Genomic DNA, 16,905 nt, shown 5'->3' with positions numbered 1-16,905 from the left:
TCTTATGAAGAATGGAGCCAGCAGCATTGATGATAAAGTGGGCATCTATGGTGACCAACGCTGGACAACAGCAAGTGACATCAAAACCGTCCATAAAAAATGCACCCATAGCTCACGTCACATCATCCAGTCGTATGCTCACAACGTGCCAAACACACACTTCACTAAAATATCATTCAGAAAATCCTGCCCGTCAACGACAAGGACACACACTTTGGGTTTGATGTCCAGTGTTGGTGGCCACACACTCCTATTATATCAGAAACTTTGTCATCTCCAGACTGCATGAAAACATAAAATTAAAAGATAAAACTATTCATGGCCATCACCACCAATTATCCAGCGTAAATAACATTAAAAACACACACATTTGGGGGGAAATATGGCCTTAACAATACAATCATTTTCAAAAATGAAAACAAAGGAAAACCATCACCAGAGCTCAGCTCTGAATTCAGGGACCTCCAAATGAGCTCCGATGTGACAAAGAAAACGCCGGAAGTCACACGAATCGAAATCAAATGTCACGGAGTGAGAAAATCCTCACTTTGGAGGTGCAGGCCCTGCCGTATGTTAGAAAATGAGCCACAATTCCAAGTTCTGCCCATGAATTCTTCAGGACTGTTTTACCCAAAGCAATGCTGTTTTAGGATCCATGCATTTTTCTTTTATTTGTATCCAAGTTTATAATCTTAAATTAGAATGAACAGACGACTCACAACCAGACAGTAAAGAGAACTGGAGGCAGCAGGAGATGCAGGAGGTTGCACAGATAAAGCACCGGGATCAAAGCTGTCAGGTGAAGTTGAGCACCACCAGGCTAGCAAGCCAACCATCTGAGTGTAACACCACAAGGTGACCGGCCCACGTTACTTTTGGACATGAAGAACAGTCCATCCAAGTGAGAAAGAAAGGAGATGTCACAGACAAAAGCGAGACTCCATTTCTTTTGGAGACACTCCATTCACTTGGACGTTGAAGATGTGATCCATGCGTCTGCCTGAATGAAGAAGACGAACAATTCACCCATCCTCCATTGGCGCTGATGTTGCCTTTCTGATGTTAATCTTCAGTAAGGTTCTGCTCAAGCTTTATAACGCACTGGTGAGGCCTCATCTGGAGTCCTGGGTGCCGTTTTGGTCTCCAGGCTACAAAAAGAACATAGCAGCACTGGGAAATGTCCAGAGAAGAGCAACTGGGCTCATTCTGGGGCTACAAGCGATGTGTTATGAGGAAAGATTGAAAGAGCTGAGCCTTTATAGAGATGAAGAGGAGAGCTGACTGACTGACGGAAGTGTTTAAAATCATGCAGGGAATTAGTCCAGTGGATCGAGACGGTGACTTTAAAATGAGGTCATCAAGAACACGGGGACACCATTGGAAACTTGTGAAGCGGAGATTAGGATCAGGAAGAGAACCAGAGACACTTGGTGTAAGTGACCAAGCAGTGTGGTGGACAAGAGGACTTTAGGGACCTTCAAAACTTGACAATGAGGTTATTTTAGAAGAATTAAGTGGACAGGACTGGCGAGCTTTGGTGGGCTGAATGGCATCTTCTTGTCCAGATGTTCTAATGTGTTAATGTTCTTAAAGTGTTCTGAGTTTAAAGCAAGGGTGCATTTTTATTTAGGTCTACACATCCAGATTTTATTGTACATTTATATTTTATATTATTATTTTCTTCTGTTTCTGTTACTCTTTCCTTAATAATTAGTACTTTGCTGTGAATTTGTTGGACACAAACTGCTACAGTAGATGCAGGGCGCCCGGGCAGATTGACACTTTCTTTCTCATGAGGTTAGCAGGCTGAGGCAGACTCCCCAGCAGAGGGGACATCACGGTTGGCAATAACGCATTGCTGGATGGCGAGTGGCATTAATCAAGGCATACCAAGCCTGCAGGTCTGTGTTATGTCCTGGGACACTCATGTGCTGCTCACTCCAAAACCTGTGAGCCCCTCTGGGTTCTTCTGAGGAGTGACGGCCATTGAAGGCATCACCCATAAATAGTGCTTGACCTGATGAAGTCTGTGAGTGTGTAAGTGTGTGTGTGTGTGTGTGTGTGTGTGTGTGTGAGTTCAGCTTATGGGTGGATGAGTAGACCAATCCAAAAATGGAGTTGGTAAGTTCCATCAACACCACAAAAATACATTAGGTTATTTAAAAAAAGATAAAATAAAATCACCAGTTCTGGCACAGCAAGCGTGGATGCCAACATGGAGGCTGAAAGATAAAAGGAGCAGAAGTGAGGCCGCGGGGACAAGGACACGTCAGTGAAGGTGAGCAGAGTGACAACGCCAACACAAGTGGGCACCACTGACTGTGGACAACAGAACAGTTTAAACTGCTGATATGATGTGAAATACTACAGGAATTTATACGTGCGAGTAAACGTGTCAGCAGGTCTGCTTTCACGTATTTATTAAGCCATTCAAGGTTAACAGTGTCGCACTTGATGCCCAGACTGCTCTTGTCATCGCCACCATTCAACCCCCGGGCAGTCACTGTGAGTTCTGGCACCTCAGCATTTACAAACTAATCACTGATAACAACCAGCACCTTTGTAATGAAGTTTAGACATTAACCCAACCTAAACAACAACTAAACAACTGAACTGACGCAATAAATAATCAACAAATAGAAAGCAGCAGCAGAGAAAAGCCAAAAGGTTAACTAAGAGAAAGAGGTGAGGCGGGCAAAACTGACGAAAAACTAAAATTGATTCAAATACAACCTCTGTCTCTCACTGTTTTTAACAAATCAAATCACAGAAAATAGAAAATCAAAATCCAGCTGTCAACACTAAGTGATGTACCTGAGCCAAAATGGGGACCCCAAACATAACAAAGCAACGGAAAGTGCTGACAAGGACAGAAGTCCTAAAGAGAAGTCGCGAGCAAAGCAAGCTGACTCGCTAACTAGAGACCAGGGTCATAGCAGGGGTCTTGTATGTCCATCAAGTGACTGCAGGCCAGAGTCCAGCACAAAGCTCCGCCCCTTTGGATTTACATAAGTCATTAATAATAATAATAATAATAATAATAAATGAATCGTGTTGGTGATCATCTGCCTCACTAAACTCCACTGGACAGTCTCAGGAGACGCTAATTCACGGCGGTCGGTGAGGACTTTTAACACTTTTAATGTGCAGTTTAGTGATGTTGCTGCGTTTTGTCAGAGGAGAACTCCAGAAGTGGACTTGCACACGGAGAGGCAGGTGTTGTATGTATTGAAAGAAGGGAACAAGTCCAAGCAGCTTGCTTTTATTTCTCCTCCGCACTCTCTTCCACTTCCACTTCGGCCTCCTCCATCCGTTTTTCCACTTTAACTCAGACACAACAGCAGGTTTTTTTTTAAGAAAGTAGATTATTCATGTTATTCCACATTAAAAATTAAATAAAAAATAACACCAACAAAACAAGGGAAATTCATGAAGAACATTCATCAGTGGAACCGACAGGATGAAGCATTCAGCAAAAAGAGGAAATACCAGGAATGGAGACCCAGGGGGATGCTGGTGTATTTCTGGAGAAATTAAAAAGACTTAAAAACTTGGGAAAAAAAGGAGACACCATGTGACTGGAGACTCTGATGACCACATGTGAACACGAGTGACCGACCAAACAGGACACACGTCTCACCTGTTAACTCCAGTTTGCCGGACTTCTTCTCCTTGGTGTTGCCCAGGAGGGTCACGTGTCCCACCCTACAGATGTACGTTGTCTCCTCCACCTCACTGAGACTTTTAGGAGTAAACGTGACTGTAGAGGTCACCTCATAGGTCATGTTCTTCTTCTCTGGCCTGGACGTGTTCACTGGCGCCCTCCACTGGGGTGACCCTGCAGTATCAGGCTGATTTCCTCTTGTATTTACCCTCAGCCAGGTGACTCTGATGTTGCTGGGGAAGAACTTGGAGATGGTGCAGCTCAGAGTGCAGGGCTCACCCACCTTTGAAAACCAGAGCATTTCAATGTCCGACAGCAGGGGGCGCCCATCGATACCTGAAAATACAGACAGGACCAGTCAGTGACAGAGGAGGAGATACAAGACCGGATTTGTGACATCTTCTGTAGTTTTTGATATAAAATAACTAAAAGGTTCCTTGGCCTCCAAGTCCACAATGGCAGCATGGTGTTCTGTCAGGAATCATAGTTGGTACTTGAAGGACAGCAGTAGGTGGGCACACATGGGGTTTATAAATCTGAGATAATAATCTGAGCACCAACAATACTTAATACAGAAAACAAAACATGAGTTATTTTCAAAAAATCTATTTTTTTTTAAGCAGCATGTCTCCCTAAATCCAACGTCTCGTGGAAATGGAAGCCAAATTTGAACTTCAGAGGTGGACTCGGCACAGCCAGATGTACAAAGTGCTCCACCGTTTTTGGCCTGGGAGTTTGTGGGTGCAGACCAGAGTGACCAGGTCACTGTGATATCTCTGCAAGGTACTTGTCAGACTTCTCCTCGGTCTTCTTCGGTTGATGTTTTGAGGGTTTGGCCTGATTTTTATGGCCCGATGCCTTTCCTAACCCCAACCCTCCCCATTTCTCCAGGCCCTTGACCACCTCCAAAATGCTAGAAAGGCAAAGCGAAACAAAACCTCTTTTTAAAAATCCCACGTGCAGTCCTGCTCAGATCTGATCTTTCTACGTAAAAAACAAAAATAGAACCAAAAACCATGGAATCTCCATTTTGATGACGTTAAGCTGTGTAATAAATGGGACAACCCAGACACGCCCAATGTGAATGGTTGAGGTGGAGGTGTCTGTAAATGAAGCCTCTCAGTGGATGTCCCGTGTGGCATTTCCTTGGGACAGCCTGATGCCATCCAGCATTGCGACGTGGCACAAGGCCTTTGGCAGCTCAAAGGCAAACAGCCGTTCACCTTTCTGTCGTGACTGTCGCCTGCCAGCGTGGCCTGATTGCTGTGCGTCTTCTGATTTAAAATTGTGCTTCTTCCCAGAGAGTTTCGCAGACAGACATTGACGTAAGTAACCAAACTCCCCATAAAGTTGTCAAACCAGCTGATTTGCATTGAATTCCTCCACAGTTTGCTCCACCAGTCCTAATTAGTGTCCACAGACCAGTGGTGACTACTGCACTCAAAGCGACAGCCGCGACTTTTTATTTTCTATTTCACTTCTTTGCCATCATGAGCTGGCAGACTCACGGGCGTCCTGCACTGAACAAATGTGAAAGAGCAGAACAGCTGCCGGTGGTCTATTACTGGGGGTCACAACTGCCAGACAAATGTGTTTGCATTCACTTTGATTCACTTCAGCATCACAAAGTCTGATCCCACCAGTTCAAAGTACAACAGACCAAGAAATAAAAAAGGTCAACTAACGATGCCAACCTCTCACATGAACAGACATTTCTAAACGTAACAAAATGACAAGGAAATGTCCACATGTGAGCGAATGATTTCTTTGAACCCAAGTCTCAAATCAGACCCCAGTGGCTAATCTCAGAGCTGAGCCCAGCAGTCCACCAAACTGCAAACCCCTGCGTTCAGCCACAGTCCGTCATTTGGGGTCTTTGGGATGAGAAGCACCAGAACAAAACCACACGTGATCACGGGTGATCAACATGCAGATGGCACACAGGTAGGACATGAGCTAGGATTTGAACCCAGCAGCCCTTGCGACTGACTTGACTGTCTTAAATCAGAGATGAAGTTCTGAAGGAAGACAACAAAGAGGATGACTCGTTCACTGAAAGATGGAGGCGTGATCGCCATTAAATAATAATAATTCTTTGCATTTCTATAGCGCTGTTCTCACTACTCAAAGCGCTCAGCGATTGCAGGTTAAGGGCCTTCCTTGCTGAAGGGCCTAACAGAGCAGAGTCCCTATTGGCATTTACGGGATTCAAACCGGCGACCTTCCGATTGCCAGTGCAGATCCCTAAGTCTCAGAGCCACCTCTCCACCTAAAGAGAGGCCGACAAATGAGCTGCTGCTCCTGATGCCTGCCAGCCAATCGCACTTCATTCTAAACAGTGGCACAGCGGGTACCACGACTGCCTCAAGTCCCGCTCCTCTCGCTCTCTCCATGTTCTCCCCGTGTCCCCCTCATACTTTTTTCTGGTACTTTAGTTTTTCTCGGACATCCCACAGCCATGCATGTTGGGTTAACTGCTGACTGCAAACTGGCCAGTCAGGGTTTGTGTGTCAGTGGTGGGCCGCAGTCCTCCTCGTACAACAACTTTAACTCCATCAGTCAGGCACAGTCGTTGTGTGAACCCCGATCTGGTCCTCAAGTGTAGTTGACAAGTGCCTATCATTGAGCAGATGGCCAGGTGGCCCAGTGGCCTGCACTCCCTTTATTAAGTGCTCCGGGTGCTGACCTTCTCCACTGGACCCCTGATTGTTTATTTCTCACATCCCTTTGCTTTTTCACTGATAATTAATTTAATGGCCACTTCACTGACCTGTCCAGTCTGCCGATTGTCTCATAAAATAAAAGAGAAAGTTAAACAGGGTGGACATGTGGGGAGTTTTCAAACAGCAGCATGACCTCTTGCCAGGCTTACCTGGGGTGTCACTGGTGACCGTCTTCTCCAGCTGTCCCACAGATTCGTGCTCAATGACCACTGAGGCCTTGAACCCCGGCTTCTGAACCTTAGACAGTGGGACAGAGCAGACGCTGACTGTGCTGAAGGTCTCCTTGGAGTGGTCTGGGATGTCCGGTACATCTGTTTTCACGTTCTCTCCTCCCAATGTCCATGTGAAGCGGATGTTTTTTGGGTGGAACTCATCAGCTCTGATCTGCAGCTTCACGTCGGTGTTGTCTGAGTCCTCAGACACATTTTCAATGTCTGAGAGTTGAGGTCGAACTGGAGATCGGGGACAGGAGAGACAACATTGTGTGACAGAAGGCCAGTGAGACTGCACTTACTGGACAAGCAGGAGGTCACTTACTGGATATTCGTTGTAATGTGACAGTGCGCTCCACGCTCCTCTGGGTGAGCCGATGACGGACACGATACCTGCACACTGCCCCCTCATGGTCAGCTCGGGTCGGTAGAAACTGCAGTGTCACAGGGGTCTCTGTCCTAAAGAATCCTTTCTTGGGAGGGTCTGTCTTCAGATGATAACCAGAGGGGTCATTATGGGGCACTGAGGTGACGTCCTCACAGTCTCTCTGCTGATTGTCCAGTTTGACCTCCTGGTCATTGATAAGCCACTGCTGAGTGACCAGTCCAAGTCTCCAGCCTGTGAGGATACACTTCACTGACCCGAGGTCACCCTGGACCAGCTTGAGGGGGACGAGAGGTGACAGGGACACTGAAACAGAGAAAAAGAGAGAGAGATAGAGAGAGAGAGAGAGCAGGTGACAGAAGTGATGGAGCATTTTACATTTTACTGACACCTCAGGGGTCCTGATCACGTCTATCTTAATGGTCACTCATGGTCATCTTAGTGCTTCACTTATTTTCTTTTCTGTGTTTCACTTTCTTTTTTCCCCTTCAGGTCCCCTGAATGTTGTTGAGAAGCTGGCCACAAAGTCACATCTGCTGCTGTGGTTCACTCCTGAGGACATCAAGCTGCGGTCAACACCACACTGGTCAGGCCTCGTGAGACACACAGTGGGGGCAGCAAAGGAGAGCAGGTGTGCATAGCGGAGTGACCAGTAAATGGCCTTGTGGGCAAACAGGAATGGCAACTGGACACCAGTTCAATGGCTCCTTCCCGTCATTGTCTACCCGTTATAGCGCCTTTCAACCTAACATGCCTTCATATGCACACCACAGAGTGCAGCTGCGTTTATTCAAGGGGGGCTCAGGAAGGCTAAGTGACTTGAACAGGGTGGCAAAGGAGGGATATGACTCAAAGTGGGCACAAACACAGAATGACCTGAGGGGACAGCACGCCTGTGACCTCCATGTTCACCAGCAGGGGTCACACTCTTCAGAGGTGGCTTTGCTCAGACAGCTCTTTAAATAAAACTCCTGAGGTCCTCCTCTCATCACAGGCAGACAGTAGGGGGCGCCGTCTTTACTGGCCAGTCGCTCTGTCAGTAAGCACAAAGTGAATGAAGACTTCCAGTGCGAGTATCGATGAAGCACAACACCCTCCACACTTTCCTGTCGCTGCTGGTCTTTTGTGGTCTGGCGCCCGTGTCCTTGGCCAGGCGTGTCTTTGTGAAGCCTCTGCTTTCACTAAAAGTTCATCCTGCAGGCTGCCAGGCTGTGAATCAGGAACAAGCAACTCAAACGTTAATGAAGTCCCCTACTGTGTGATGTGCCTGGTGGTCCCCGCATCTGTAGACACCCACTGAGACTGGAGTACCAGAGTGTGGAATGCTGGGATACACGTCAGAGCTCAGGTAAGCTGGGCTGAGAGGTGTCAAAGGTCAATGTGACTGTCACAGTGGACTGCGTATGTTTGTCACTTTGTACTGAGGACACAGCCCAGACATTCCAGCACAGACCGGCCCACCAGATCTCCGTGTGTCTGTTGACCGAGCCTTTCAGATATCACCGTCAGTGACGTGGCTCTGTGGTCACTTCTGTTAGCCGTTCATTTCTCTGTTGCCAGTCTGGCAGGACAACACGAGGTCAGAGTTTAAACCTTCCATTCGAATATGAAGAGCTGTAGCTGAGCAGACCAGGCAGTCACTGAGGACAGAAAGCATTTCTGTATCTTTGATAATATCATGGGACGTATTTACTTTTTTATTGCTAATGTTATGGACATTCAGGTATATTGTGATGCAAAGCCAGTGGTCCACCATGCAAATGAAAGAGTGAGCCGATGGCCACAAGTGACGTATTTATAGTAGGTGTCAAATGCCATGGAAAAGTGGAGTGCAAGCTGAGCTCTAAACTGGGGGATCAATGGTGAGACCCACCACAACAGATCAGACAGTGGAGGGCAAAGCAGACTCACCTGAGAAGAACCAGAAGACAGCGAGAAGAACAAGGAGGAAAGCAAAGACCGCAAACACCATCAGTGTGACCTCCGCGCCGGTCAGCCCCACATCTGTGTGAGAGACGAGAACAGGAGTCAGGAGTCACAAGTGGAGGACTTTGGTGTCACAGTCACCCTGTAGCTCAGTGGTCCCATTAGCTTGTCTCCAGTCGGTCCTGTTAAGCTTCATCATCTAGCGACTCGTAGCCCACGTGCGATCTTCAGTGACGTGTGCTTGGCAGTGAGGAGGTGACCTCACAGAGTGACACTTGGACATGCTGCTTGGCACCCCAAAGGAAAAGACACACAAAGTAAAGCAAAGAGCATGTCATACAGCGTCATCATGCGGAGCACCATATCCAGTAATCGGCCGTCCTTGCACATTTGTTTTTAATTTGAATTTAATAATCAAACTCCGAGTCACAGGTGGGGCTTTCACGTGGCCGCCTTGTAGTTAGCCATGGAGATCGAGTCACCTCCACCCAGAAACAAACGGCGTTTAAATGCTTTACTGGACACCGCTGTGATATACAGTCATGTGACCCTGGTACGAGACCCCTTCAATGGTGAACACCAGCCAGTGAAGTGAAGCGGAACTCCTTCCTAGTCTGTTGAATGTTCAGTCTGAGCTGTGGGGTCTGCTGCCACGAGACCCTCCATGAACTTGCTGTCACAAGTTCTGTCCTGCACAGGTTCAAGTCCTGGTTGTCTAACTGGGCCTTAAAGTCACATTTCCTGTCCACTCCTCTCCATGGACTTGCCTCACAGTCTTCTCTTCTTCATTCATTCATCCATTTCAATTGTTCTCTCGTGACTTCGCTTATGACGTGGGGTCTCATGTATAACACCGTGCATAGAATTCACACTAAAACATGGCGTACGGATAAAATTGGAAATGTGCGTATGCAGAACAACAATTCAGATACATAAAACTGTGTGTACGCCAAGTGCCATGCACTTCCCCTTTATAAATCCCAAACAACGTGAATTTTAACACATGTGCACGCCCCTATAGCCCCACCCCACTTGACTCCTCCCAGACTTTTGCATATTTTAATATGCAAATAAATATAAATCTCAACTTCTGTTTGGTGTTTTGTTAGAAGACAATAGCAAAAATCACATGGAAAAAAGAAGAATTTCAACGAATGCAAAGTGGCGGCAAGTTAAAATGTACTACTTGTTGGCTTAAGCGGTGGTATAAACGACAAAGGCGTTCAAGTTCAGAAAGTCGCACAGTGCCCGAAATAAAATGATATTTGAACTTCCTACAAGTCTGAGTCCCACCACCTGACTTGCGGATGGATGGTACACTCAAGTCAAGGCACCCACCGTGGATCACAATGTGTTTACATTTGACTTCTCAGTGCCAATCTGACACCAGCAACCCCCCCAAGCGCTCTACTCACATCTGACGTATCTCCTTGGCATCTCCTTCAGGGCATTATGCTCCACCTCACAGATCAGGTCATCCCGGCTGGTTGGTGTGAAGCTGTAGACACTCTCGGAGTTGTATGTGCCATCAGGGTTCATGCTTGGCTCTGCAGTGTTTAATGGTGAGACGGCCTTTCCGCTCCTCGTCCAAATGAATCGGATCTCTTTTGGATAGAAGTTCTTGGCAGAGCAGGTCATATGGTGCTCCTCCAGCAGACGAACTGACTCGGGGAGCAAGAGAACCTCAGGAGGAACTGAGGAAATAAAGAGAAACAGCAGGAGCAGGAAGACTTTAGGAAGAGGACATCGATGACCTTCAATGTTACGGTGGGCCTTTGTGGGAGGATTAAAAGCAGAATGTGATCAGGAAAAGACTCCTCACCTGGAGGTCACTTACCTTGGATGGTCAGAGCCAAGCTGGCTGACCCTTTCTCCCCTGCATGTGTGACTTCACACTCGTACTGCCCCTCATCCCGCTTCACGATGGATTTCAGGAGCAGCGAGGCGTTTCCTTGTGAGAGGTTTGGTTCAAACAGACTGGCATCCTGTCTCGACGTGACCTCTCCATTCCCAAACTTGGCGACCAAGAACCCATATTGATACCAGGAGACAGTCAGGCGTCTGAGGTCAATGGACCCTGGTGTGACTAAGAAGCTGCAGGGGAGCACAACATGGGAGTCTCGCAGGGCGATGGCGTTTGGCTGTGATGAGCGCACACTGAGTTTTGCCTCTGACCCTGAAAAGACAAGGAGTGACATCAGAGAAAATGGGCAGAGTGGCATAGGAGGGGCTGAGGTGCTGGGTGGGTGAGTCCCCTCAGTAAACACTTGAGAGGTTCTGACTCAAACACTGAATGCGCCTCTGTGCCAACAGATACTAATGAGGAGTGCCCACTTCACGTGGGTCATCTACCGTTCTCATGGATACAAGTGCAATAAAGTGGATAGGACAGCACTAACCAGGCTGGCAGGGTTGCCAAGCCCTCCATGATGACCGGCTGGGATGACCAACAGTATCAACAGTGTATTGAGACCGCCAACAAAAGATGTCCAGCTGGTGACAGTGCTGTGGTTAGAAACTGACCGCTAATGAAAGGGGCACAGTAAAAACGCAGAAGCAGTTCAGCTGCTAGAGCGCCAAGGTGAAAGGTGAGTGGCAGCATGCCAAGGTCAAAGAGACAGATGGGCTGAGGTAACAGAAGACCACCTAAAGAATGCAAAGAAAAAGCAAAGAAGAAACTGGAGAGCAGTCCAAGAACATATGGAGAACACAGCCAGGAGGACCAATAGGGACACAAATGTCAGAGGGCATCATGGGTGATGCCAACCTAAAGGGCAGTGCAATAAAGGCGATGGAGGAATTAAAAGTGGGGGTCCTGGTAGCTGGGGCTTCTAAAGCCGAATCTCACACTGGAGAATATCACGTCACCGGTGAGAGGGGAGAAGCTTGTGGGCCAAAATGAAATCAAAGGGAGGGGCTTGTAAGACCCCCATACAAATTAATTAAAGAAAACAAGTATGGCTGAATAAAAAGGGGCAAGGCAAAGAATACAGTGGGAGGGTAGGCAAATAAAAAATAAGGGACGTCCAAAATGTCCTGAGCACTGATCTGAGCTGTTAACAGCAGCCATGCTGGGATAACTGAAAGAAGCTCGTAAAGCGGGCAACGGGATTACCGCTGAGTAATCAAGAAGACCACCGAGTGAGCGGGGAGAACACGGGGCCTGCTGCCTAACCACCTTACGCACGACTTTAGAATGTTCCTGAAAAAGCCTTCGTGACGGCACATGAGAATTTACAATTGGAGGCAACACAATAACTGTAAAGATGGATGCGGTCTGAGAGCACATCGGACCTGACCTGTCAAAGATCACGAGCTCTGGGGGGCTGTGGATGACAGGCCTGTCATTTTTAAAACGAGAATGTGATATATACTGTGTGTGTGTGTGTGTGTGTGTGTGTGTGCCACACAACACCTCTGCCTCAGAAGAGCTCATCCACCTGAAGCTCAGCATGGGTGGGCCAAGCCAGTACTTGGATGGGAGACCATCTAGAAGTAACTTGGGCTGATGCTGGAAGAGGTGTTGGTGAGGCCAGCAGGGGGCACTACCCTGGGGTCTGAATATGGCTCCCTATGCCCCAGGCCAGTGATGGGCACACTGTACTGCAAAAATGGTGCCATCCTTCGGATGAGACACAAAAACCAGGTCCTGACTCTCTGTGGTCATAAAAGATCCCTGGATGTCCATCAAATCCCGATGCCCAGGCTAATATGGCCCCTAATCATTCACTGTCTCTAATTGGCCAGCTCTGTCACCCCTTCACCACCTAACAGCTGATGTGCGCTGAGTGTACTGTCATAAAAATGGCTGTCATCGCCTCATCCAGTGGATGTTACACATTAGTGGAGGTGGCAGTAGCTCTTTGAGTAGTGAGAAAAGCGATAGATAAAGGTAAAGAAGAGTGGAAGGAGATTGTGAATTGATGGATGTCCTGACCAGGATGGCTGGTGTTCCCTTTCCTGGGTAGGACAGAGAAGGGGAAGGACAGGGAGAGACCACCTTTCAGAGCTGTATACTCTGCCAAAGCACTAGGTGGCAGCATCCCTTTGCTTGATCTCCTCCCCACATGCCCACGTAGCAATTTGGGAATTGCAGTCCCACTGGGAAGTTCGTCTGAGTGCTGTGGGGGCTGCCAGAGGGAGATGCTGAAAGTGGATGAGGGGCTTCAGCCTGACCTGAACGTACTTCCTCTGTGCAATGTTGTAGCAAGAGAAATAGCATACAATGGAGCCACCTCAAGAGACCTCAGGAGACGAGGAGCTCAAAACTCACCTTGAAGGAGTGGAGGCTTAAAAGAAAAGGATGAAAATTGTGCCCTCTGTGTTTAGTGGAGACAAAGGTCTCTCCGTCAAATAAGACCGAGAACAAGAACTTGAGTAATTGTGACTGGTGTCGTGACACCCTTTAGAGGCCACAATATATATTTATATACATATATAAGAATTATGGGTGGCACAGTGGCGCAGTGGGTAGTGCTGCTGCCTCGCAGTTAGGAGACCTGGGTTTTGCTTCCTGGGTCCTCCCTGCATGGAGTTTGCATGTTCTCCCCGTGTCTGCATGGGTTTCCTCCCACAGTCCAAAGACATGCAGGTTAGGTGCATTGGCGATTCTAAATTGTCCCTACTGTGTGCTTGGTGTGTGTGTGTGTGTGTGTGTGTGTGTGCCCTGCGGTGGGCTGGCGCACTGCCCAGGGTTTGTTTCCTGCCTTGCACCCTGTGTTGGCTGGGATTGGCTCCAGCAGATTCCCATGACCCTGTAATTAGGATATAGCAGGTTGGATAATGGATGGATATAAGAATTATTTGATTCAAAGATACCCTGCTAGTGACTATGGTGGGGTTTGGTAATCAGCACTGGTGGTAACAACATTACCTCAGACAGCAGCTTGTGCACAGCCCAAAATCATTCATTGAGATAGCTAAGAACCACAAAGCACAAAAAGAAAGAATTAGATGCTGAGTCGCTCTTGCTGAGGACAACTTACAAATGACAATCAGTCCAAAAAGACACAGGGAGAACATGCAGACCCCATGTAGGACACGTGAGGCAGGAATGACAGCTCTGTGCTACCACTGTGCCCAGGCTAAAACATCTGTGCCAAACTCTTTAGACTTCATCCTGATTAAACTGAGGCGATGTGCTGCGGCTGAAGTGTTCCTCCTAATCTGCATGTCTTAGGACTGTGGAAGGAAACTTGGAGTAGCTGGAAGAAACCCACACAGACATGGGGAGAACGTGCAAACTCCACAAAGGAAGGAGGCGACACATGAACCCTGGTCTCCTTAATGTTATGCAGTAGTGCCACTACTGGGCCACCAATATTTTATATATATGTGTGTGTGTGTGTAGTGCCACAGATGTGTGCAGGTGACACCTACAAGGCTCTGGACATATTAAAGGTTCCACTCCGGGACAAGAGGAGGCGCTGCCACTAAACTTTTCTCCCCCTTTACCTCCAGCTCTGAGGAGCCAAAGGCAGGTGACTACTGACCACACCCACTTCTCCAGAAGCTCCGCCCTTTCTGGGTGACTTTCTGTTATTTTGGCCCTGAAAAGAAAGAGGAGTTTGTGCCAAAGGACCCGTCAGACACAACAGCACAGCCCAGAGGGGAAGAGCAAAACCAGGAGATGAAGGTCACTGTAGCCAACATTCCTCTTCTTCTTTTTGTTTTTGTTTCTGTTATCTTTTATTTTTGGTATTAAAAGTAAATTGCTGGGCTCGTACCCCAATCTTTTCTTCTATGTCCCAGTCATCACTGACAATACATACTTAATAGATAGATAGATAGATAGATAGATAGATAGATAGATAGATAGATAGATAGAACTTTATTTGTCCCCCAGGGGGAAATCTGGCTTTTAACAGAAGCTCTTTAAATAATTAAATACACAAATAGATAGAGAAATAAAAATTAATTAATTAATATGCACACTTTGGTTTGAACACACACCAGAATGTCTATAGAGCAAGAAAATTAAAAAGATAGAAAAGTATACTGTATATATATATATTTTTAATTCGATTTTTTTAAAATCTTTTTACTTGTAAGCACACAAGTGGCGAACACTCAAATAAATACCTGCTGCCATTTTGGATTCGGTCTTGTTATTAATTGTCAGTATTTGGTGTGTTAGTAGAGCAAATTTAACAAATAAAATGTGAATAAAAAGGAAAATGAAAGAAAAGACTTCAATATTTAATACTTAGGCAAAAATACTTTCTCGTGTATAAATATATTTTACAAATGCCAAGGCTCATGCAACTTTTCTGAATGTAAAAATAACAGAAAGAAAACGAGTCGCCAGCTAATGAAATGATCGTGTTGATCGCTTGAAAGTGAAACTGACTGATGGGAGATTGGCAGGGACAGACGTGTGCAGCACGGGGTGCCAGGACTGAAGCTTTGACCCCCTCTGCCCTCCAATGACGTGCCGCCCAAAGCCCCCACAGCGTTTAGCTTTGCCCGCACTTTTATTTTCCGCCCGTGAATGGTAACGTTGACGTCATCTCGTTAACACACCGTTAATGGCTGTTTTTCCCGGCCGTTACCGCAGCCAGTGAAAGCCCGTGCCGGCCAGCTGTTCGGGGCCGCCCCTTTTCCTTGAACAGCTGATCTCGTGTTGCAGACCCTCACCATATTTGGTGTCAAAGTTGTGCCGTCAGTCGCTGCTCGGACCCTCGGGCTGTTTGGAGAAAGTGGCCGAATTTCAACGCGGTCGATATCGTGTACGTCCGCCTGAGAACGACTGAGGAGCTGGGCCTTCGGAACTGGATACCGTTCATTACGTTTCTTATCTCTGGGTCACCGTTATTTAACGGGACTCTGGTCAGACGCATCCCTGAAAGCGCTCAAATAATTTAAGGGTCAGGCGGGGTCGCACTGCAGCTTCACCTCCAGCTTTCAGGCTCCGTCGGTCTGTCAGACTCACCTCGGCACAGCAGCGCAATCAGGAGCAGCAGACCCCCGATTTTCATGGCTAGCAGAGATCAGGCCGATTTGGTTTTAGTTTCGAAAATGTCCAGAGCAGCTGTCATGAGAGGTCACGGGACCTGGGGGGCTCGGCAGCCAACTAAACGACGCTGCGACCCTCAGGTGGGGTCGAGTGGATGAAGCTGCTTGTCTACACATTTATTTTAGCCCGGCCGGTTTTGAAAGCGCACTTTCTCTTTTTATGTGCTATTTAACTTCTGCGGTGTGCTCTCCTGGTTTTACTCATGACGAGCCTTTGAGGAGCTCGAGGCTGGAATAACAAAACGCCGGGCAGTGCCAATGTCAAGGGGCAGGCTCAATCTTCTGGAATTTTAAAATCCGTCCGTTCATTCGCGTGTAATTCACTTCAGATTAACGAGGGGCGGTGCCGTGGCGGCAGCAGGGCACGTGGGAGGAGCCAATCATTCACGACATCCAATAAGACGAGACGGCGCTCACGCACTGAGTTTACAGTCGCCGATTCATCTAGCGAGAGCTTTCAAGAGAGGAACTCAATGGCGCAGAAAAAACAACCAATCGATCGATCAATCAATCAGTCAGCGTGGGGAGAGCACACAGCCCCCTAACACGAGCTAGCATTTCAAACGCCGACCTTCGGAGCTGTGAGGCAGGAGCCGTCAGTCGATTTGAACGAGCAGGTGACGGTACTGAGGTGTGGAAGCAGGAGGTGAGAGTCGCGGTGTCAGTGTGGGGGGAGAGGATTACACAATGGCCAGCACATGATGTGTTAGTTGCTTTTCTTCGTTTTGATTTTATCAATTCTGTTATTTTAAAGCAAACAGTCACATCGTAAACCGATTTGCTTTCACCAAGTGGTTTTATTTCAGAAATAAATTGTAGCCTATATACACGGCCTGAATATTCTGACCTCATTTAACACAATTATTCAAAGCAATGCATGGGGGCCGCTAGTCTGCTGTTGGGTACCCTCAGTGCTACCCATGTCACCTTAGTCGTTGGGGGATGTCAGACTTGCCAGTGCAGCTGCGGATCTCATGGCTG

The 16,905-nt window shown here is 47.4% G+C and overlaps 2 protein-coding genes across 2 annotated transcripts in view; both read right to left on the bottom strand.

The window, feature by feature from the left end:
• Positions 1-10,640, bottom strand: part of LOC114661616 (uncharacterized) — a 69,243-nt gene extending 58,603 nt beyond the window's left edge. The window contains exons 1-4 of the mRNA XM_051934748.1: positions 10,326-10,640; positions 8,896-8,988; positions 6,925-7,290; positions 6,537-6,839 (exon numbers count right to left, since the gene is read on the bottom strand). Coding sequence (XP_051790708.1) covers positions 6,537-6,839; positions 6,925-7,290; positions 8,896-8,988; positions 10,326-10,548 — 985 coding nt within the window. The 5' untranslated portion in view covers positions 10,549-10,640. The remainder of the gene's footprint in view (positions 1-6,536; positions 6,840-6,924; positions 7,291-8,895; positions 8,989-10,325) is intronic.
• A 99-nt stretch (positions 10,641-10,739) lies between these two features.
• On the bottom strand, positions 10,740-16,436 carry LOC127529831 (CD276 antigen-like). The gene is made up of 2 exons (XM_051934771.1): positions 15,842-16,436; positions 10,740-11,086 (listed from the first exon to the last, which is right to left on the bottom strand). The coding sequence occupies exons 1-2, from the start codon at positions 15,885-15,887 to the stop codon at positions 10,740-10,742; spliced, it is 393 nt and encodes a 130-aa protein (XP_051790731.1). The 5' UTR covers positions 15,888-16,436.
• Positions 16,437-16,905: the final 469 nt, after the last annotated feature.

Source organism: Erpetoichthys calabaricus, chromosome 12 (genome assembly GCF_900747795.2).
Source record: "Erpetoichthys calabaricus chromosome 12, fErpCal1.3, whole genome shotgun sequence".
Classification (NCBI taxonomy): Eukaryota; Metazoa; Chordata; class Cladistia; order Polypteriformes; family Polypteridae; genus Erpetoichthys; species Erpetoichthys calabaricus.
The sequence above is the reverse complement of the archived record's forward strand: the minus strand, read 5'-3'. Positions and strand labels throughout refer to the sequence as shown.